Source organism: Aquarana catesbeiana, linkage group LG01 (assembly GCF_042186555.1).
Source record: "Aquarana catesbeiana isolate 2022-GZ linkage group LG01, ASM4218655v1, whole genome shotgun sequence".
NCBI lineage: Eukaryota > Metazoa > Chordata > Amphibia > Anura > Ranidae > Aquarana > Aquarana catesbeiana.
Genome location: NC_133324.1, coordinates 373,999,511 through 374,023,434, shown reverse-complemented (window position 1 = coordinate 374,023,434; position 23,924 = coordinate 373,999,511). Strand labels below are relative to the sequence as shown.

General features: G+C 38.6%; 1 protein-coding gene across 3 annotated transcripts in view; it reads left to right on the top strand.

Moving 5' to 3' along the window:
- NTRK2 (neurotrophic receptor tyrosine kinase 2) overlaps positions 1 to 23,924 on the top strand; it is a 314,432-nt gene that overhangs the window by 59,042 nt on the left and 231,466 nt on the right. For 2 of the 3 annotated variants that reach the window (XM_073633556.1, XM_073633547.1), the window contains exons 7-10: positions 7,643 to 7,779; positions 7,860 to 7,992; positions 9,345 to 9,650; positions 23,235 to 23,264. In XM_073633556.1, the coding sequence (XP_073489657.1) occupies positions 7,643 to 7,779; positions 7,860 to 7,992; positions 9,345 to 9,650; positions 23,235 to 23,264 (606 nt within the window). The remainder of the gene's footprint in view (positions 1 to 7,642; positions 7,780 to 7,859; positions 7,993 to 9,344; positions 9,651 to 23,234; positions 23,265 to 23,924) is intronic. The other variant, XM_073633562.1, reaches the window with a different exon arrangement.

Below are 23,924 nucleotides of genomic sequence, written 5' to 3'. Positions count from 1 at the left end.
TTCCAGCCAGAAAACGTCCCTGACAAAAAAAAAATAATAACTGCCTATGTGTACATGGACACATAGGATAACATGCTGGGGAGTTTACTGGCTGTAGAAAAAAAAAACGCCTGAAGCCAAAAACAGCAGCTGTAAAAACACTGGAAAAAGTTATAAAAGTGTTTCTTAAGACTTGAACTTCCATCAATTCTTAGTCTGGCAAATAGTTTACAAAAGGAGGATATTCTGTGCAGGCCTCAAAAGGTGACAAAAAACCCCAAGTGTAATGGCTAACGATCTGCAGACATTTTGCAGACATTTTTTCCACTCAATTACATTTGTGTTTCTAAGGCCTCATGCATGCTGGACGTTATAAAAATGGCAGTAGCATTAGCTGTAGAAAGCTGTAGCTGTAGGAAGAGTTTTGCAGCATTTTTTCACTAGCGTATTTCAGCGTTTTTTTAGGTTTTTAAGTGTTTTTTAGCTTTTTTTTAGCAAAACTATTCTCCCACAAAAGCTTATGGCTAAAAAACGCTGATAAACATCAAAAGCTATGTTTTTTTCTGCATTTTTAAGCTTTTATTAGAGTTAGAGCGTTTTTTTCAGCAGAAAAACACCTCTGAAAACCCACTAGTTCGGGGGGGGGGGTTTCCAACCAGAAAGCGCCCCTGCCAAAAAACGCTGATAACAGCCTATGTGTGCATGGTCACATAGGATAACATGCTGGGGAGTTTACTGGCCAGTGGCGGCTGGTGTTTTTTTTTTTTTGGGGTGGTGGCAAACAGGCCACCCACCGCCACCCAAATCCCCTCTCCCCCTGGCACCCCCCCTGGCACCCCCCCTGGCAGGTCAGTCATTCAAGACCCTGCACTTACCCTGCACTTACCACATCTCGTGGGCAGCAGGCAGCGGCGGCTTCTCTCTGGGCTGTGGGCAGCTGCTTTCTTGGTTCCCCTGCGTTTCCTCCCTCCTCTCCTCCGTGCACCGTGTGTCTCCTCCCTCCTCCTCCTGGCGGCCAATCCGATTGGATCTCCTTTTGGCTGATTGGTCTCATGACCCACTTCCTGATTGGTCGGGAGGAGAATCAGTGTTACAATAGCGAATATTCATTTGCTATTGTCACACAACTGGGTGGGCTTCTGCGCCCAAGCCCACCCTTTTTTGAAGCCTATTAGAGCCTCTGGATCTAATCACGTTTAAAAAAAAAAAACCCAGATTGGAATCCATGCATCCGGAGCCCTGCATGTAAATCAGGGGACTGGACGCATGCATAAGGGGGGCGGCGCCCGTGCGCCCTTGATGGACGGGCCGCCACTGTTACTGGCTGTTATTGGCTGTTACTGTCACTGGCTGTAGAAAAAAAATGCCTGAAGCCAAACACAGCAGCTGTAAAAAACGCCCAGTGTGCATGAGGCCATAGGCTGAGTTATGATTAGAGGCAGCTACTAATTGGCATAAAACTTGTCACTGATTACAGAGGTTACAATTTGTAGAAAAAAATTATTACAGTGACCCAATCACTACTGAAAACTCTTCCAGTGAGGACGAAAGCAGTGGCAGTCATGAGAAATGGTCCCCTGAAGTATGCTCGAAAACAAACACTCGTGGGAATGTCAATTTTTGGTTTCCCTGCAGCTCTCACTATTGACCTCCAAGCCACCACTTTCTCCTCACATGGAAGTCAGCAGGAGGAACAAGTAAGAGCTACAGGGAACCCAGAACTTTGACAGTCTCAGAAGCGTCATGTTTCCGGGAAGAATTTGGGGGACCATTGCTTGGGATCGGAGTGGCATTTAGTGACATGGGCACTAGAAAGGGTAAATATTTACAGTATTCTTCTTTCATGCTTTCCATGCTTTCACTGGAAATGTTTTCAATAGTTACAAGGTCACTTTAACTGCTAAAAAATACGGGTTTGCTTTTTTTCTGTTAATTGCTTCCATTGCTTAAATAATGTTTTCAATAACATAATGGCAGTGTAAAATGTTTTATAGACAAGTTAAAGCAACCTTCAGGCACCATCATTATACCTGAATGCCAGATCATTCTGACAGGCAAAGCGGTGACCTTTCTGGTGTTAATGTTTACCTGCTCATCTCATCTCCTAGAAATTCCTATTGGCCTGCGTTGACCATGGCAAAGAGACTTTCTCTTTGAAAAGGACTTTTCCTTAGCTTAGTGACTGTGGTGACAACTCACTTTTCAAAAAATACCCAATCACATGCATGGAAAAAAAAATAAGTATTTTTTGCTTGCTCATGATTGGATGATGAAAGTCAATAGAAATTCACCTCATTCAATCATTCAATAATTCCCTTAGCAAAGTGATCTTTTTGCTTTTAAAAAATCAATCCTGATGTGTTTTAATGTGAGCTATTATTTCAATTGCTAAACTGACAATATAGGCCCTTCTACAAACCAGCTGCGCTCATTCAGGTGGTGAAGACTTTCAGTAAGGTTACTCTCCATGACCTTCATCAATATGTAGATAAGACCATAAGCAAAATCAGAATAGGCTGCATTTTTTCATTCTAGCATACTAGCTTAGGCAATATACCCTACCTTAGGGTTATAATAGAATGTGAATTCACTACTTGCCTTGCAACACTACCTGTGTTTTTCTTAAGAAAAGAGAAGAAAATGGCGCTAACTAGGCACATGAAATTTCCAGAGCCTCATTACTGATTAAAATTGTAAACGTGGCGTTCTGCGGTCCCATGTTGCAATATAGCACTTACACTTGAGAGTCTCGCCATTATGTCCCTCCACCCCTGTCACCGCAGAAATGTAGAGGCACTGTGCTAGTGAAAATGTAATTCTAGTTCTTACTTGTTTCTATGGCAACAGAATACAGAAATGAATAAACTAGTCATGTAGTGAAATGTTCTCGATCATTTTCTTGTTCTTTCCTGCAAACCATAGAATTCTGTCAGATTTTCATGCTGCTGTTTAATTACAATATACAGTATAGAATATAAAACTCTCGATAAAAAGATGCATTTAGAAGACTCTTAATGGCTTCGCTCCTGTAGATATTATTACAATAACTGGCTTCCTGCAATGTAGAGAGATGACTGCTAGACATTTTGAGAATGGTTTTGTTCCCTCTTCTCTTTCATTCTTTCATCCGTTTTCTTCAACCTCCATTTTATCAGAAGGCTAAAATGGCTGCTGTAATTGCTACTATATTAGAGTGTTTATGTTTCACACAGTGTACATGCCCAAACCCAATTATTTATAATGTTCAGCACAACATGCATGGATGGATTCAATTGATGGATAGACAGATAGATAGATGGACAAAGAGAGCTGACTAAATGATTCAATAAAAAACAACTAAAATTAAGCACACGTTAAAACTTATTGGGATCCATAAACTAAATACTCTACAGACTTACAAAATGGATTTAGTGCCACAAAGTCTTAATATTTATTTTACGTAAAATGTTATATATTAGGAAGCCTCATTATCGGTTTCATTAATTACAGGAATCATATATCATAGCCATTTCACAACTACTTCATAAATGAACAGACTAGACATTATAACAGTTTTCATGTTCTTTTATTGATTAAAAATAACTATAGCTAGGTCTGGGATGCATGATGAAATGGTGATTGGTTTTCATGTACGGGTGCTGGGGCCTTGCTTTTAGAGCTTCATGTGTAAATCTGAAGAAAAGGAACGTGAAGATGTTGCCTTAGCAACCAATTAGAATCTAATTGTCATTTTCTTAGTGCAGGTTGGAAAACAATAACTATGATGACATGCATGTTTAAAGAGGAACTGCAGTCTGCTCACATTATTTGTAATAAAAAACATCTTTGCCATTCTAAAGCTTCCCTCCATTCACTTTGCATATTATTTTATATCTACTGTGATTCTGTACTTGCCAAATATGCTGCAGAAATCTCCCTCCACTGAGTCAGGCTGCAGCCATATTGACTAAGGGCAGCTGAGGCTGCTGCCTGTTCACTTCCTGGATTTACACAGAGACACACAGAGGCACACCTCCAGCTCTGCAGCCCTGCAGCTCTCATTGGCCCTCTTATGACTTATCCCCCCTCCCTTCCTGGCAAACTCTCAGAGAGAGAGAGAGAGAGAGAGCTGTGCATGATGTCATAAGCCTAGGCTAATGACCAGACAATGACCAGACAAGAAACAGGAAGTGGGCTGTAAAAAGGTATTTCAGATAAAATAACAAAGGCAGAAGATTTAATAGATGGAAAGATAAAAAAAGACTGAAGGTCCACTTTAAGGAAAAGTATTCAATGCGTTATGTCACATATTAGAAAAGCCTAAAGTATACATTAAGCCAAGCATTTTTTTTTTATTACATTTTGGATGGATTATTTTTGACATCTGTGCCGCTTTCCATTATTTCTTTGTTTTTTGACACAACAGAAAGTAAGAGAAAATCTGTACAAAGTGAGGAAAATCCCCAGTTTGACATTTGTCACCTGAGTAGACATCCCTATTGTAATATCTCTCTTCTTGTTCTGGTCCCTGTTCAATTTTAGTCCTAACAATAATGGTCATTAGGATATATATAGAATATATATAGAACACAGACAGCAATAAAAACATAACAGGGGTCTAACCCCTTATCACTGTAGCTAAACCCGAAAAAATTAATTTAGCCTTTAGATATCTGGGATGAAGATAATTGTTCCAGTTTTTTTAAACAATGTAGAGCACCTGAGATATGCTGTGAAGGCAACCATTCCACGGAATTTGGAATTCACCCAATTCTTTGCTTTACTTTTATTTACAAAATAGCAATTGTCAGGTTTATTTCAAATGTGCAAACCAGAAAAGTGGTTTTAAAGCAAAACATTTTTTACCTTAATGCATTCTCTGCAAGGAAAAAAAAGTTTTAGGACTTACTGTGTCCCCTTCCCCCTCTAAACATTTACCTGACACCTCGACAGGTCCAGCAATGTGCCTGGCTGCAGTCTCCTTTCCTCCCTCCCTCTTCACAGACTGATCGGCAGCAATGAGAGCCTCCCTCCAGGGAGTGGGGGGCAGGGCCGGGTTGCTCTGTGTGTAAAAAGACGCACACAGCCTGGCTCAGGAGTGAGCCTGCAGGTGCACCACCATAGGAAGCGGCTTCCTATGGTAGGCCACCAAGATGAGAAGAAGCCTAGAGCACTAGTGGAGGAACCCAGAAGAGAAGATTTGAGGCCGCTCTGTGCAATACCATTGCACAAAGCAGGTAAATATAACATGTTTCTTATTAAAAATAAAACAAAACAAAAAAAAGCCTTAGACTTTACAATCACTTTAAAGCTGATGTTTAAACCTCTAATATTTTGCATTCTGGATAGGGTTAGGAGTAGGAAATGGTTTAAACACGGCAGGGCTTTTTTTCTCAAACAATAGGTGCTGGAACTCAACCACGACCCCCCAAAACCCTCCCCCTACACACACCCTCCAAATCACATCAAATAGTGGGTGTGGTCAGTCAAATTTCACAAACAGTAGGAGGGTCCTAAAGGGGCATTAAATACCAGGATTGCATTACATATAAAGTGCAGAGTTCAGGGGGGTTACACTTTTAAACACAGAAACCTGACTTCTGTGTTTACAAGTAATTGTGGTGAGCAGCCCCCCCCCCCCCCCAAAGGGTCTGAGCCAGAGGTGGTGGAACTGAGTTTCACCAAGTTCCCCCTGAAAAAAAAGCCCTGAAACACGGTTTATTTTTTATTGTCTGTGAACTATTGGAGAGATTTTGCTTTACTTCCTACCCTGGGGAGGCAACAGTAACTTAAAGGAAATCTTTACAAAGTGATTTGAAATTCCATCTTAGACAGCAGTCACCAGTAAAGATGTTCCCATGGACAAATGCCCTCAAGCTGCTGACAACTGTAAAATTCTGGACCTTCCATCTCTTTCTGTGAAGACAAACAAAGGGGTGACTCCCTCCACCCAGAGAGCAATATAAACTTGAAAAAGGTTCTAACCCTTTCCCACTCTATCCAAAACTGATCATTTTAGCCAGGTATACATGCAAATAAAAGATAGTCCTGTAAAAACAAAGGGATCCCTCAACATATCGACTTCACTAGAAGCAGCGATTACTATGTTGAAAGTGTTTTAATTTGGACATAATATGAGATGAACCAACTCTCCGTAAAATAAAATTATGCTTGGAAGAAAAAAGAGAAATGGACTACCAGCAATAAGGTAGTTGAATACAGTCACAGAAATTATGAACATGCTGCATTGAGGATTTAAGACCTAAACAGAAGACAGATCATTTTGGAGAAACACTATTCATGTGGTCACAAGGAGTTGACATCAACTTGATGACACTTAATAACTAATAATAATTTATTTGCAAACACCTGAAAAAATACCATATTCATTATGCTTTAGTACAATGACCCTACCCCATCAACAAGTTGGTCATTCAGCAGTTGCAAGAAATATTGACCCTTTCGTACTGCTATTTAGTAATCTAATATAACAGTATAGCCAATAATGTCAGTATACTTTCCTATAAATGGTCCATTGAAAGAGCAGTATACATGCAATGTTTTAATTAAAATAAATACCTGCATCTTTCAGTGTCCAAATCAAAGTGTATTCTAACAGAACAGCAAACATTTTATATTTTGAAGCTTACCGATCCATAGATGTGATGATTGCATTAGTTTTCTTTTGTTAGCTTTTTCTTTCTTTATTTTCTGGTGATCTTGCCAGAAATATTGATCAAACTAGATGGACTTGTGCCGTTTTTCAACCAGACTAACTATGTAACTATAGGGTGGCTACGCTTACGCCTTAATTGTAGCAATGGAGGAGAAACATAGCCAACTTAGACAGCAGCATTGCCAATCAGTGGAAAGGATAGTGTCAATGGACTAGTAGATTGAGATGAACTTTACGTAGGTGACTAAAGTTTAAAGCCTTTTCCTTTTGGGATAAATGCTGAGCATTGCAGGTCTCCATGATGCTGTACATTGCTTTCTTTTGATGAAGACAAGCTCTAGAGAACCATAGCTTCCAGGCCCATCTGCGTACACAAATCCTGTCGATGGTTTGTTAGAAGTACAGGTAGACTGGGCTGAACTGGTAACCATGCCTCTTTGCATATATCACTCTCCCTACCTCAGTCAGTTTTGTCAAAATAGGACTACTGGGGTATGCCGAGGTTACAGGTCACACAGAACTCAGAATTCTGCCTGGGGTGACCGTAAACTCTACTCAATAAGAAATGCAGTCCTTGTTCAAATCTTTACTGGCAGCATTTCTAGAGGGAGTGCTGGAAAAGACAATAAGTTAGGTGAAAAAGATTTTGCTTTTTCTTTTTATAAAAGGCAAGCACTTTTCTGAATATGAGGGATGACTTTACATGTGTTCATTACAAATATTCCTATACTGATTATTGGATAGCAATACAAATGTGAAAGCAAAAAAAGTTTTCTGCAGTATCTGTAAAAGGTAAAAGAGTTTCTGCAGTTGTTATATAACACTTTTATCTAGTTTCAATATGTGACCCATTCATTTCAAACCAGTACCCCTAAATATCCAATTACCATTGAAAACGTTCTTCCCGCTAACAATAGAGAATAGTCTATGCAAATTTGTATCTTTTTTTTTTTATGTTATTTTATTCCTCCTCAGCAGTGTGGCATTGATTCTTTCTGTCATTCACAGTTTTGCCAAAAGTAAATGTCAGCAAAGTAGAAGTCATGGTTCTAGAAGGGAACAGCGCGACAGTGTCTTGTGAAGCCACCGGGATCCCTGACCCCAATGTCTCTTGGGACATATCCCAGATTAAGTCAAATACCCTGGTAAGAGTTTTTGGTTGTAGGTATGCACTTATTGCCTTGTTTCTCAAAACTATATTTCACAGTGTTATTTTTGTTTTCAGATAGAAACCGTAACACGTGCCGCTTCCCTCATTTTAAAGAATGTGACATCACTGGACAATACAAAAACTCTGGTTTGTTCAGCAGAAAATATTGTGGGAGAGGACCAAGTTGTTGTTGAGCTCAATGTACATTGTAAGTACTACAAAATACTTTTTTTTTCATGTAATTTCAAGAAATATAGGTCCTTCACTGTGCATGTTGAGTAAATGCATATATGAGCTGCAGATCTAGTACTACAGACACTGCCGACATGTAGTGCTATGATGGAGTCTTTTGGAAGAGGTGTTGTATGTGAGGGGTTGTTGTTCCCATACACATTGGCTGCATGACCTGTGATGCTGGTAGATCTGTCACTGATAAGTTATCCAAGTGATACATTTTATTTATATCTAAAGAAAATATCTCAAATATTATTTCAACCAGTTTCTTTCTATGTGATAAATAAGACATTTTAGGGCTTAAATGTGTTAGGCCTTAGGTTGTTAATGTATGAAAAGCAATATTTAAACTGGTTTTGGAAAATGATCTTCAATGAACGATGCAACCACAAACTGATTCTTTGTCTAACTGCTAGACATGGATGCTAGCCGTCTCTTATCAACATTATGTAGGCTGTGAGCAATGCATTTGTTTTTAATTTAACATTTCCAACCATTGTCAAACATTCTATCCCAGAAGATTATGTTTTTGTCCATTCATTAAGAATGGTCAGTTCCTCAAAAAATGGTCTTGTCAACCCATACAAACAAATGTTATAATCCCTGTTCTATACTAAGGGTCTGATTTACCAACATGTGAAGGAAGTAGTAGAGCAGTGGAGGTTAACTTCCCAATGTAGTAATGGAATTTTAAGGTGCAAGAAAAGCAATCAAAATCTAATTTACAAAAGATATAGGTTTTTTATTACATAGATAGTATAACACAATTTATAAAATTTGGGCCATATCAACCCAATGGTCAAGGTACAAAAGTGTGATTGCCTCTACATGTTTCACCACAAACGTGGCTTCTTCTGGAGCTTTTGTAGGACCTTGTTATTTAATATATTACCACCTTTCAAAGTGATCTCGGTTCCAATTGATCCCTAGACCCATCAAGAGGTTTAATGGGGAACGTCTGTGCCACAAAAAATGAGAAGAGCAGAACGATTGCCTTATAGTCACACCTGTTGGCAAATTGATCAATCAATATACATATGCTTTCCCAAATGCACACTATATTGATCGATCAATTTGCCAAACTTCTTAAAACAATAGGTGTGACAATAGGGCAATCGTTCTTCTCTTGATCATTTTCACTGCCTTTACATAGTTAAGGTAAGATTACTCTAAATGTTTGGGTTACAGGACTGGAAAGTCATGTATGTTCTTTAGGTGTCATTTATCGTGGTAATAATTTGGTTGCAGAACGCATGCTTATGAATGGTCAGTAGTGATTTTCCTACTTCAACATGCATGTTCTTTTTTTGGTCTTTTTCATTATAGTTCCACCAAACATCACCCTAATAGACTATCCAACTTTGGACCATCACTGGTGTATCCCTTTCAGTGTAAGGGGTAACCCAACTCCGAAGTTGCAATGGTTTTATGAAGGAAGTGTTCTAAGTGATACAGATTTTATTTGGAGTAAAATTCATCAATCAAGCAACAATATGAGCGAACATCATGGTTGCCTACAGCTGGATAGTCCAACACATTTGAACAATGGCTTTTATACATTACAAGCAGAAAATGAATATGGAAAAGATGAGCGCACCATTATGGCTCAGTTTATGAATGATCCTGACATTGGTAAGTTCATAAATCTAAATGTTTAGTTAAACCATGTTTGTCTTTATGGGTGACTCTCAAAGTTTGCATGCTTTTTTCATGTGAACAATAGAAAATGCTTTTTATATGTGCTTAGGGAAGAAAACATATGTTTGCACTATGCATTAATTGCTGTCTCTTATAAGCTCATTGAGTAGGGTAAAGAGCTGTGTGCAAGCTGGAGAAACCCATGGCAATCACACAAAATTCATCTTTCAGAAGCACATCCTCCTTGGGAATAAACATACTCCAGCATCCTTACCTTCAACTGCATATGTGCTCTCTACTGTAATAATGAATAGCATAAATGCATTTTAACTTTAATGTAGACATGATACTTTAAAAGGTCAGATAACAGTCTTAGTCCTACTGTTCTTATTTTATTCTATCAGCATTCTGTCTTATCATTTTCCATATGACCCCTGCTAGGGGAACCGAGCTTTGATTTCTCCATGGTTATGTGTTCAGTTAATCTTAAATGGACCCTGTGATCCTGTTGACAAAAATGAAACATGAACAGAATGTAAAAGAAGCATATTAATCTGTACCTTTATGGTGGGTGCCGTGGCAAGTCAAATGTTTGTTTACCTCAAGAGATACCCGCTTCTGTAGCTATCCAACACTTCCAGGTTTGTGAGAGAGGGTGCCCGCCACCACCTGCTGTGGTTCTTTCCTCAAGCCTCTATATCACTAAAGAACACAGTGGTTAACATGCTAACCACAGCAGGCTGTGGGATTGCAGTAATACTTGTGTAGCTTGAAGAAATTGAGATTTCACCTACTACACAGGTGAGTATTAATCTGCTTCCTTTACTCGCACCCATGTTCTTTTCCTTTAACCAAGGCGACGTTGGCCCTTTATGAGCTGTAGCTTTTTTTTTCTAAAAATAATTATAGGCCTTAATAAAGTAATATAACAGCATATCTCTACATCTGGAAATAGTGAGGTGAAGGTAGGCTGGTAAACTTACCATTATTCTTTATATCCAGACCTGGTACTTATTTCAGTGTATGCAACAGGTGGTATTTAAATAATAATAGGGGAAAGTGTAATAACTCTATAAAGGATAATTGAAAAGATAAATCAGCCCCTACTCCTCCCTCCTTACTGATAAAACTACTAATTTACATACCAAAGCTCTAAAGTAGACAGTACCCAGTCCTTTTGCAGGCCAAGCAGTATGCATATGTCATGCCAGCCCTAGAAAGTAAAGTCGAGTCAAGTCCGTTTTCTTTATAGTCAGATATGATGCCTCTTCTCTGGCTGGACTATGGGACTGGGGCAGGACTAAGGCTGGGTTCACACATATGCAAATTGGATGTGGGTTTCCCTGCATCCAATTTGCATGACAGTAGAGTGTGATCGGCTCTCAATGGAGCCCGTTCGCACAGCTCTGGGGTGGCCACGGTCAAAATTGAAGAAGGGTCCTGTGCATTTTCTGGTCCAATTCAGGTGCGAATTGGTGAAAAGGGACACACCGGACCCCGTGCTGTGAGCCGCGGCCGCAGCATATGTGCATGGAGCCTAAATCCTTCAGGGTACATTGTAGAATGCCTCTGTTTTATCATTTCAGTTTACCTTTGACCAATGAAAAATAACCATTACTGACCTGACTTTAGGAACTTTAGCTGAAATTTGATTGGCTGCTGTGTGTTGTTGCAGTTCATAGACCTTTATTGTTGTTTTTATTACTTAAGTATACAAGCTCATAAGTTTTTTAACATAATTAACTGATATGAGTACACGGAACTCATTTTAGTTTTCTCTCTATTGGATTTAAAATTGATAGGTAGAAGTGGAATGCTTTTGATCGAGACCACCTTGTAGTATTTTTGACTCATATCCAGTTTTATTTGTAGATGAGGTAGAGCATCCTAAACAATGATGCTGTCACTTTGCTGCCTGTAAAGGATCAGTGTAGCAGTTAATCTGTTTTCTTGACATTTTATAAAGGTGATATTATCAATGACATAGCGGGGTTGATTTACTAAAGGCAAATCCACTTTGCACTACAAGTGCACTTGGAAGTGCAGTCGCTGTAGATCTGAGGGGAAGATCTTAAATGAGTGGAAGCTCTGCTGATTTTATCATCCAATCATGTACAAGCAAAAATGCTGTTTTTTTTATTTTCCTTGCATGTCCCCCTCAGATCTACAGCGACTGCACTTCCAAGTGCACTTACAGTGCAAAGTGGATTTGCCTTTAGTAAATCAACCCCAGTATGTGCTCAATCTACTTATAGTGCTCACATTTATATCAACCCCTATGGAAAATTTCACATTTTGTATTGTTGCAACCTTACAAACCTCACCCTAAAACTGTGATTTTAATGCACAAACTGGTTCAATTATGTTTTTAAAAATATAGTTACCTAAATACATATAAATAAAACGACAGAAGATTCTTAATTGCATAGGTATTTACTTGAATCCCTAAATAAACTTTGAAAAACAAAACTTGCTTTCAGAGAATATGTAACCAGTTGAGTGGAGTCTAGCTGGGTGCAATAAAAATGTCATGTGATTTTAAAATAATTGTACCTGTTTCTGGAAAGTCCCATGGATTTTTAGAGTACCTATCTAAACAAACAGCATCATGCAGGAAAGGGAGCTATCCAAACAAGTCTGGGACAACAGTCTGGAAAAGTCCCTATCAGAGTTGAGTTATTAAAACAAATCTCAAGATTTGAACATCTACTGGAGTGTTGTTAAATCAATTATTAAGAAAGAGAAAGAATATGATGCAACTATGATGCCAAACTTCAGTGACCAGATAAGGAGGACATAAGTAAAAGAATAAGGACACCACATATAATTCTGGAGGAGCTGCAGAAATACACAGCTGAGACAGGAATTTCTGTACATGGAACAGTTATAACCAGAAAATTGTACAAAACTAAACTTTGTGGAAGAGTGACATGAAGAAAAAAAAATGAAATCTTATTTGGAGTTTGCATCTGGGAGAGAACAAACACGCATGTTAAAAAAGGTTCTCTAGCCTGACATGACCTGAATTGAACTTTCTGGCCTTAGCTCCAAATACTCTGTGTGATGGAAAGCCAAAACTACTTGTCGTTCTGAGAACACCATCCTGACAGTAAATCGTGTTGTGTGTCTCATTGTGGATATGCTATACAGCTATATATGCTATATAGTCTACACTTCACTTATGAGTGCGATCTATAGTCATGGGGAATCATTTAAAGTGAAGACGTAACGGCTTTTGATTGTCCAGTTGTAATTGTTTACCTTTTACAAATCTTTGAAATTGTTAGAATTTTTGGGACTTCTCATTGTTATTTGAATATGTTGGACTTTTTACGCATGGTTAAAAGTTTTATGTGTAGAATCTTTAGGTAAAAATACAGAACGTCACATGGAAAACAATGTATTTTACATAGACTTTGAACTTTGTGTATATTGCAACCGCTTGTAATTAAAAGTTATTCTACGGGGTAACCATATAAAAAAGTGAATGTGACATTCACCAAACATTCACTGTAGGTGTACCTTCCTGGTGCATTGGTTTTAAATAGCAGCGGCTGACTCACCTGCAGGAAATGTTTGGTAAATGTCACATTCCCTGTTTTAAACAAGGTCTCTACAGCCAAAGCTACAATGCATTTAATACAGGAGCCTGAATGTCTAATGCCGTGTACACACGATCGGAAATTCGGCCAGCAAAAGACCGATGAGAGCTTTTGGTCGGAAAATGCGACCATGTGTATGCTCCATCAGACTTTTGCTGGCCGAATTCCAGCAAGCAAAAGATTGAGAGCATGTTCTCAATTTGTCAGTCGGAAAACGTTTCTATCCGAAAATGCGATCGTCTGTAGCAAATTCCGACGCGCAAAATTCCTACGCATGCTCAGAAACAATGTGACGCATGCTCGGAAGCATTGAACTTAATTTTCTCTGCTCGTCATAGTGTTGTACGTCACCGCGTTCTTGATGGTCGAAAGTTCAGTGAACTTTTGTGTGACCGTTGGTATGCAAGGCAAGCTTGAGTGGAATCCCGTTGGAAAAGCCATCATATCTTTTTCCGACCAAAATCCAGATCGTGTGTAAGCAGCATTGGAATGACCCAATCAAAGCCTAGGTCTCAATTTAACTTTAAAATTGCTGTTCACCAAAGATCCCAAAAATAAAGACATTTTGTCAAGAAAAGAGACAAAAACTGCAGGTTCCAGATGACCAGAGTGAGTATAAAATTAATCTTAAAAGTCTATGAAAGTGGTAATAAACCCAAAACCAAAAATGTATTAAATTGCAATTCACCAATTCTTAGATGTGATGGCTGCATTCGTTTTCTTTTTTAGGTGATTTTTTTCCATTATTTTCACCTGGTAATCCAGCCAGTAAGTCTGTTATTTTTCAACTTCTTTTAATAGACCAAGCTATCCATGCAAAATTGCAGTTACAGGGTTGAGAAAAACCATTTAACACTGTCAGGGGTGCTTATAATGGTCAGCTTTTATTAATTTCTGTAAAACCTTTATCCCAAAAAGAAAAAAACTGATTGCTGCCAATAAATAGTGTTGAGCGAGCAGTTCAGACCGAGCATAAATTTGGCCCGAATATCGCCTGGTTGTGTGTTCGGCAAACACCTGAATTTGCGGGGCGCTCGGTGGAATGTTCGGCGACCGAGCGCCACCACAATGCACTGCACAGTGCACAGTGCATTCTAAGCCCTGATTGGCTGAAGCAATGAACCTGACCGCTGTCCAGGTGCAAGGCTTTCCCCAATCAGGGCAAAGTGGATAGCTGGTTGTTAAGGAGCAGGCCGGGAACCAGCCACTGTGTTCTTAACAAGGGATAAGTCATCAGCTGTCAACGGGCTTCTCCGTTGACAGCTGAATGAAAATAAAAACATTGCTGGCAATACAAAAATGTGAAAAAGAACAGCGTGCCCCCCCCCCCAATCCATACCAGGTCCTTTCACTGTCTTCTCCTGGCTTCCCCTGCCCCCTGCCAGGAGAAGATAATTACTGATTTCCCTGCCAGACCTGTCTGTGTTGATGAGGGAACCATGCAAATTTCTTTCCTGCAACCCATTGTTGCACAAGAGAAATTTGCACCATGTATTGATTGCACTCAGTTCCCTGCACTATGCTGTGCGGTGTGTGATGTCACACCCCCTCCCCTGCCTTCTTGAGTTGAGAAAAAGCCTTCAATCTGTGTACTTTGAATGGCTGTAAAGAAGAGATGGTGCAAATAAACAGGTACAACTTATGTAGGATAATTTGTTTCATCTCTGTTTATCACTTGAGGCTAGTCACTTCAATGGGTTTACAACCATTTTAAGGATAGGAGGACAGGCAGTGTGCGAAGGAGAGGAGTGTGAAGGCTATAAGGGCAGTAATTGAGGACAGAAGTGCAAAAGTTATAAGGGGGTAGTATGTGCAATAAAGGAGTGTGAAGGGTGAGATGGGCGGCAGTATGTATGGTAGAGAAGTGCAGAGTGTATGAGGGTAGGCAGTATGTTCAGAAAAAGAATGCAGTGGGTATGTGGGTTTGCAGTAGGTGCAATAAATGGGTGCTGAGGGTGTGTCAGACACAGTAAGTGCAGGAAAGTAATAAGGTGGGTATAATAGCAGACAGTATGTTTTCTTTTTTTTTACTGTAGTGACAGGTGCTTTTTATGAAAACATCCAAGGTCTGTTAAACCCCTTATTCCTCCTCCGTGTCCACCAGATATAGACTGGCTCAGAGCACTGGCACAGTACAGTTTTGAACTCAAAAGTGCTAAGCACTTCTGTGCTCAGTTTTTGTGGAGGAGATTGATAAATTGAAGTTCACTGATCTTCTCCCCTTCTGCTGTGTCTTGCCAGTGGTGCTGAGATCAGGGGCTCACTGTGAAGCGTTGTTAAAATGATAGCTCATCCCTACACATTACACAGAAAAGCCGATCTCCCAGTATAATGTGATGGATTAAGCTATCAGTCTGACAACAATCCTGCACTGTGTAGGCATATGTGCTGGGTGACCATGATGGGGAAGGGAGTGGAGAGGGCACATAGTAAAAAGTGGGGAGGGGAGGTACAGTAGACGCAGCAAACAGAGCAGGGAGGAGCGTGGAGTGGGCACAGCAGACACGGGATGGCTGTTGCAGTGATTGGAACAGGCCCAGGAGTTGTAAGTTGAAAGGGGAACAGAGGGAAACATGTACCTGTGTTCCCAGTAAGTGGCTGTGTTTCTGTCCACTTTCTGTTTAATAATATAACACAGTTGGTAGGATATAAGATATGATAGAAAGGATGGAAGGAAGGATAGGATAGTAAGAATAGAATTGTAAATGCATTATCCATGACTTACTGTCATAAGTAGTAAGAGCACTAGTAAAATGATAACTGAAAAAAAATAATTGGTTGTTGGGGCACCAACTCTATTAATATTGTGGTATTTTAACAGGATTTAATTAGGATTTAATTAATGTATATCTGTTTTACTGTTCTTGTATATTAAAATGAACTCCAGCCATTGTAGTGCATATCTTAAGTTGAAAATATATAGGCAGTACATAAGCTTCATATGTACAGTATTTAAGTTGAATTATTTGCTAGAGGTGCTTGACTGACACAACTGTTCAGTAAGCCAATGATGAGCAATGACTACAGTATATGCAAAGTCCAATAACCCAGAGAAGCTAATCAGAAATCCTTGTTGGACTGTAAAGACTTCAGTAAATTGAAACCCGATTGGCCATAATGGGTATTCTTTGCATTACTTTCCAGAATATTGCTAATGTATATTTTTTCAGACATATTAACTAAAGGTATATGTTAAATGGTTGCTGGCTGTTCTTAATTTCCTAATTTCTCATCATTTTTGAATTGGGTAACATGAGAGCTTTTCATTCCAACAACTTCATGCCAACATGATATTCTCTCAGAAAACATTGCATGTCTGCATGAAAGAAATAAAACATTTTAACTGGACATCCTTACTGAGATCCTGCAGTGACTATTAGCTCAGTAAGGAATTTGTATGCTGCAGTTTTCAATTCTAAAATGTACTTCCATGTAACTCAGTTCTTGGCATCCAAATTTAAACCTTTTGATTAGTGCCTCTCTTGATTTTTCCTATATGCTATAATTAATGTACACTTAGCAGTACATTCTATCCCAACCTAATTTAATAGCTCTTCCCTACACTTGGTACTTTGTCTTGCTTTAACGCCTGTCATTAGCAAATTGCTCTCAATGTATCAGCCTATCTTCCTAGTTTAAGTGTTTATTTTTTCCTTCTCTTTACAATTGTTGCATTTCAAACCCAACAAAAGATTGAAAGTGCATGTCACAACATATATATATAGATATTTATATATCTATATATATCTATATATATATATATATATATATATACAACCCTTGGCAAAAATTATGGAATCACCAGTCCCTGAGGATGTTCCTTCAGTTGTTTATTGTTGTAGAAAAAAGCAGATCACAGACATGGCCAAAAACTAAAGGCATTTCAAATGGCAACTTTCTGACTTTAAGAAACACTAAAGGAAATCAAGAAAAATAATTGTGGTGGCCAGTAACAGTTAGATTTATAGAACAAGCACAGGGAATAAATTATGGAATCACTCAATTCTGAGGAAAAAATTATGGAATCACCCTGTAAATTTTCATTACAAACACTAACACCTGCATCAGATTAAATCTGCTTGTTAGTATGTAGGTAAAGAGGGTAAATCATCACGCAGTGTTGCACAAGATGTTGGTTGTTCACAGTCGGCTGTGTCTAAAACATGGACCAAATACAAACAACATGGGAAGGTGGTTAAAGGCAAGCATACTGGTAGACCAAGGAAGACATCAAAGCGTCAAGACAGAAAACTTAAAGCAATATGCCTTGAAAACAGAAAATGTACAACAAAACAAATGAGGAACAAATGGGAGGAAACTGGAGTCAACATCTGTGAACGAACTGTAAGAAACCGCCTAAAGGAAATGGGATTTACATACAGAAAAGCTAAAAGAAAGCCATCTCTAACACCTAAACACAAAAAAACAAGGTTACAATGGGCTAAGGAAAGGCAATTGTGGACTGTGGATGATTGGATGAAAGTCATATTCAGTGATGAATCTCGAATCTGCATTGGGCAAGGTGATGATGCTGGAACTTTTGTTTGGTGCCGTTCCAATGAGATTTATGCAGACGACTGTCTGAAGAAAACATGCAAATTTCCACAGTCAATTATGATATGGGGCTGCATGTCAGGTAAAGGCACTGGGGAGATGGCTGTCATTAAATCTTCAATAAATGCATAGGTTTACATTTTGGACACTTTTCTTATCCCATCTATTGAAAGGATGTTTGGGGATGATGAAATCATTTATCAAGATGATAATGCATCTTGCCATAGAGGAAAAACTGTGAAAAAACTCCTTGAAGAAAGACACATAAGGTCAATGTCATGGCCTGCAAACAGTCCGGATCTCAATCCAATTGAAAATCTGTGGTGGAAATTAAAGAAAATGGTCCATGACAAGGCTCCAACCTGCAAAGATGATTTGGCAACAGCAATCAGAGAAGGCTGGAGCCAGATTGATGAAGAGTACTGTTTATCACTCATTAAGTCAATGCCTCAGAGACTGCAGGCAGTTATAAAAGCCAGAGGTGGTGCAACAAAGTACTAGTGATGTGTTGGAGTGTTATTTTGTTTGTTTTTCATGATTCCATAATTTTTTCCTCAGAATTGAGTGATTCCATAATTTATTCCCTGTGCTTGTTCTATAAATCTAACTGTTACTGGCCACCACAATTATTTTTCTTGATTTCTTTTAGTGTTTCCTAAAGCCAGAAAGTTGCCATTTGAAATGCCTTTAGTTTTTGGCCATGTCTGTGATCTGCTTTTTTTTCTACAACAATAAACAACTGAAGGAACATCCTCAGGGACTGGTGATTCCATAATTTTTGCCAGGGGTTGTATATATATATATATATATATATATATATATATATATATGCAGTACTCAGTCTCTTTAATACAGGGGTCTCAAACTGATGGCCCTCCAGCTGTTGTGAAACTACAAGTCCCATCATGCCTCTGCCTGTGGGAGTCATGCTTGTAACTGTCAGCCTTGCAATGCCTCATGAGACTTGTAGTTTTGCAACGACTGGAGGGCCGCCAGTTTGAGACCCCTGTTTAATATATGCACATTTCCCCAAATCTAATCCGTTTATAGACCCTGCAAGCACAGAAAAAATACCTGTTAATCTGTCAGAAATGCACTCAACTCCAAATTCAGGCTTGGGCTCCAGCCTGAATTTGGACTGATATTTTTTTAGTCCTGCCCAGTTGTCTCTTGCCAAACAACTGAGACCCACCTACCCCCCCATTTCCAAAACATAAAGGCTAATCATTCAGTAGTGCCAAGATAATGACTGGGAAAGCTATTTGAGACAACACAGGTGGGGAGTACTAGATACAGATCAGCTCCGAGTTTCTGACATGATCAATAGGTATATTTTGCATTGATAGAACACATATAACAACATGCTTCCTTTGACCCAAAAAGACAAAACATTAGGTGCCCCTCAGGTAGAGGGAGTCCAACTACACTGCTGTGAGTGCAGGCAGGGACAGGGAGCTTGCCCCAACTCCAAGCTGCAGCAATGTCAAAAGAAAAGGTCTAGAAGCTGCACATCATGAAGCAGACCCATGTGCATGAAGTGAGATGAATGCCAACCTCAGCCCTATGATTGAGCTCCATGGGGCAGAGCGAAATGCATTGGAGTCGTAGCCTGGCTGGAGTCCGGGCTGAGGCTGCCATTCATCTCACTTCATGCACATGGGTCTACTTCATAATGTGTGGCTTATGGATCTTTTCCTTTAACAACATGCTTCCTATGGTATATTTAACAAACCAAAAGGTAGCAAATAAGACAAGTTAATTAATATGGTTTACCTACAATTTAAGTTTTCATAAGATTTATCACACTTCAATTGAGCTGGTTCATACTTAATATTTTACATAAAAAAACGACACCTCATTGCCCCAAACCGACATACACGCAGTAATCACTGCTCTTTATTAATAGTGCCTATGTCGATGGGCTTTTGTTTGCTTTAGAAGTGTTTTTTCTTATATATATATAGGTCAGTGGGAGTCCTATGCTACCCTTTTCTCTAATTCTGTATGATTAGTCAAAGACAACATAAGTGTTCAAATTCTCTGATGCAATATTTGTCTACATTTGACTTTTTTATGCACTGTAACAGTAAAACATTTTCCATATATTAATGCTAAATATACCATTAAAACTTTTTTATATAGTATACATCTAATGAGAGAATTACAGAATTCGCCACTGTTGAGTTCCTTCTGAAAATGCTAGTCGCCAGACTGCTACACTAAACCTCTAGCTTTGTTCTTTTCTGTATCAGTCAGGAACATGTATGCAGATCAGGAACACTGAATAAGTATAAGAAGTGTTTTCAAGGGCAGAACATAGCCACTCACAAATGTTGATATCTGTTGGTACCCCTGATCAATATGTGCATTTTTATTGGTGGAATAGTGTAGTGATTGTTTACCCACTTTAGGTCCTTACACCTAAAACTAAGATGATACCACAATAGAGTGATGGTTTGCCTACCTTTTTAGTGGTCAGTTCTAGATCTATTGAAGGCAGTATTTCTTCCAGTCTATCTTCTTTCAGCTTGAAGTGGAATGTTTTGCTATGATGTCTTTTTTATTATTTATTTATTAGGGTTTGTTTTTAATATTCTTTTTTTATTGAGATATAAGGTGTACAAGAAGAGTTAAGCCAGCCATACATGGACTGAAATTTGTCCGGTTCAGCAGGGACTGTCCCAATTTCAATCCGAGTATGGGCAGTGAGGATGTATAGAGGTCAATCTACCAATTGACTTCTGTACAATCACCCTGTCGGATTTTTACCACTTGATCAGCGCCACTGGCTATAGTGTATTGTGATAGTTGGGAAGTTTCCCCGCTTTCAGATTACATTAGCACAGTGGGAGGAATCCCACATCCGTTCTGATGGGGGGATATAGAGTTACAATGACTGTTGAAACAGTTTAGATTACTAATGTATAGGTGATAACAGACTGATAAGGAAAAGAGGAGAAAGGGGGAGAAACATAAATATATATATAAGGTATGGATGAGGTAGTAAATAGTTATTCTTTTATTACAGAATAGGTATTTTTTTTCACATTGCCTCCAGTGTACAGTATTTTTTTTAAATGTTTGTAAAGGGCAGTCAGTTGAACCCTATTTTTTTGTAAAATGTCGTCTTTAGAGGGAAAAGGAAAACTTTTCCTTGGCATTTTTCAAATTGTTAATTTTATTGATGCATTTAACTAAACTAGGTGGTACCAGTTAGTTCCAATGTTTTAAAATAACTAGTTTAGGAACAGTAGTTACAAAGGTTAAGAAATACTTTTTCTTAAGAGGGGTCTTTTTTGCAAGCTAGTCTCAAATCGAAAATGAAGAGGTTACTAAGCTTACAAAAATTCTCGTAGGACAGAATACAACATCGGAAGTGATGTAATGTGTTGTATAGTATTGTAATATATTCTTTAATTTCCAAGCATGCATGGTCTTGCTCTTCCAATTGTACAAATACTGTACCGATTGAACGAAAATTTATCGATCTAGTATCATACGAGACATTTTTTTGCGTTGTCCCTTCAGATAATTTTGTATGAACTGCTGTGATTGTCTCTCAAAAGCTGTGTACTAACGATCAGATTATCGTATGATCGCTCCAGAAAGTGGTATTTTTCGTCCGATTTTCTGATCGTGTGTAATAGGCTTTAGTGTGAACTATGGCTAGTCATTTGACCAGAAGGAAGCTGAACATAGACAGTTAGGCTTCATGTACACCAGCAGCTCCTAAACTTGAGTTTTGGAGCTTTTGGCGTTTTTCTTCCCAAAGCTCCTAAACTCAACTCCATAAGAGCTTATGTTGCAATGTACACATAGGCCTTTAGCAGAGTTCAGGAGCTGCTGCGGTTAGATGAGGTTCAACCTCCCTCAACTTCCCTCTTTTGAAAGCAAAATAAATCGCGATCAGGATAGGAACATTTTGACTGCTGGTCGCGGGAAAATGAAAAATTTGGCAAAAGTATACATGAAGCCTTAGCCTAGGGTGGCAAAAAATATAAAGTCAGCCCCTAGTATCTGTACTGTTGTCTCAGGTCAGTAAAGCTGGCCATACATGACTTATTTCTTTTCAACCAGCCAGTGGACTGATCAAGAAAAACTGAACAGATCTCCCCATCCACACAAGTGAGGTAATGGGGGAATCCTCCCAGCTATGTTGTTGTAGTTTAACAGTGGGATCTCCTCCACTGTCATAATAAACTGATCAGCACTGCAGCCTATAGGCTGCAGCACTGATCGAACACAAATTTTCCAACAAACCTGTTCATGGGAAGTCGATCATTAGATCAACTTCCCATGAACAGGAATGGCCATAGATGGATCAAAAATCGTCCAGTTTCTACTGAATCAGCCACATTTCGACCTATGGCAAGCTTGAGTGAAAATGATTGATCTACTAATAGGTGAACAGTGTTTACAATACATAACAAAGTGAATGCTCAAGTAGTTTAGTGAATATGTTATTGCTGTGTTCAAATTGTATATACCAGATCACATGCAAGGGAATTTTAAAAAAGATTTTTCTTTCCACATGACTGCAGTCCAAACAGCTTCTAAGTTAAATGATCAATTTTTACCTCTTTAGTAATTGAAATAAGTGAATCACCGTGGATGGCAGCCTATAATTTTCAGAAGGAATGGTCAGCAATGGCATCTTCCATCTTTGTCTTAAGCACAAGGTGCTACAATGTGCAGTTAGCAACCAGATTTTACTTAAGTATGGTGACCCAAGTGAAATATAATATCTGATTGTTGCCTTTTGCCAATTACTACTGTTTGCCTAACTAAATAAAAGCAAACAATAAGAAATGTGTTTGTTCTGTGTTAATTGCCTTTATGTCACTGCAATTAAATTGACTGTAGTTGTTGTGGTTGCTGTTATTGTGCTGCTGCTGCTGCTGCTACTGCTCCATTGTTGCTTTTTATTGATTTGCCACATACCTTTGTGAAGAAACTAAATTATCCTTGGTTTAGGCGAACCTTTGTAATATATATATATATATATATATATATATATATATATATATATATATATATATTCATATATTGCCAGGCACCACCTCTATGATGAGGAGTACCCCAGTTTTCCTAGAGGAAAGCACACAGAAGTTCTAAATTTAGTGATTCTTCCTGTGTGTGTATTTTACTGATTTCCAAAGCCAGAGGAGAAAAGGAAAAGTTTAGAAAACGGCCTTGCAAAAAGAATATTTCCTTTCTGAGACAACTGAAACATGAATAATTTAATGGAATTCCGATGCTCATTAGTAATATAAACATATATTACTGGCGTCATGAGTGGCCATGTGGCCACATATTCATAGATGCTTTATATTGATAAGAAAAAGTAAAATAAAATACAGTACAACATGAGATTATTCTCACATATGTTCTCTTTGTTCTTTTTTTTGTTTTTGTGTTTTAGGTGGCCCAAATACTGACCCTGGATTTTATGGTACATATAATGTATTATTTCTATTGTGAGCTGGGTGGGTGAGTGGGAATTAACATATAATTAACTTTTTCATTTAGTTGCTAGAAAACACATCATTAGAAATGCAATAAATAGCAACAAATAGCCATACCATTTCAATATCATATTTCATCAGATATATTATTTTGTGCTTCTGTTGTTGCTGTTTCGTGCTTGTGATTAGTTATGAACCATGGAGTAATTGTCATGGTCACTGTACATGCTATTCCCTTTGACACCCAAGCAATTTACTTCATATACTGAATTTAGATGGCTTGCAAGATCTGAAATTCACTAGTGAGCATCAGCATCTATAATCTCTGAGTCAAGAGCGATTGATGTGATGATATCCAGCACTCAATGGACATTTTGAAGATGGAAGATTGTAGAGTTAACTTTGCAATGTGTCCACCCCTATCCTTAATATAGTACTCCCAAATTTAGCATGGGACCCAATGTGGTTGATGTATGAGTCTTAATCTGAGTTTGGTCTTCACTTAGGGATAATTAATTATGCAAACCACCAAGCTTAAATAGAGTAAGGAAACTATGCAGGTCTTCAAAAAGGAAAATAGACTTGCTTAAAGCGATTTTTCACTCACTAGTTCTTCGCCGGTCTTTGGGTTCCTGGCTGTGAATCCT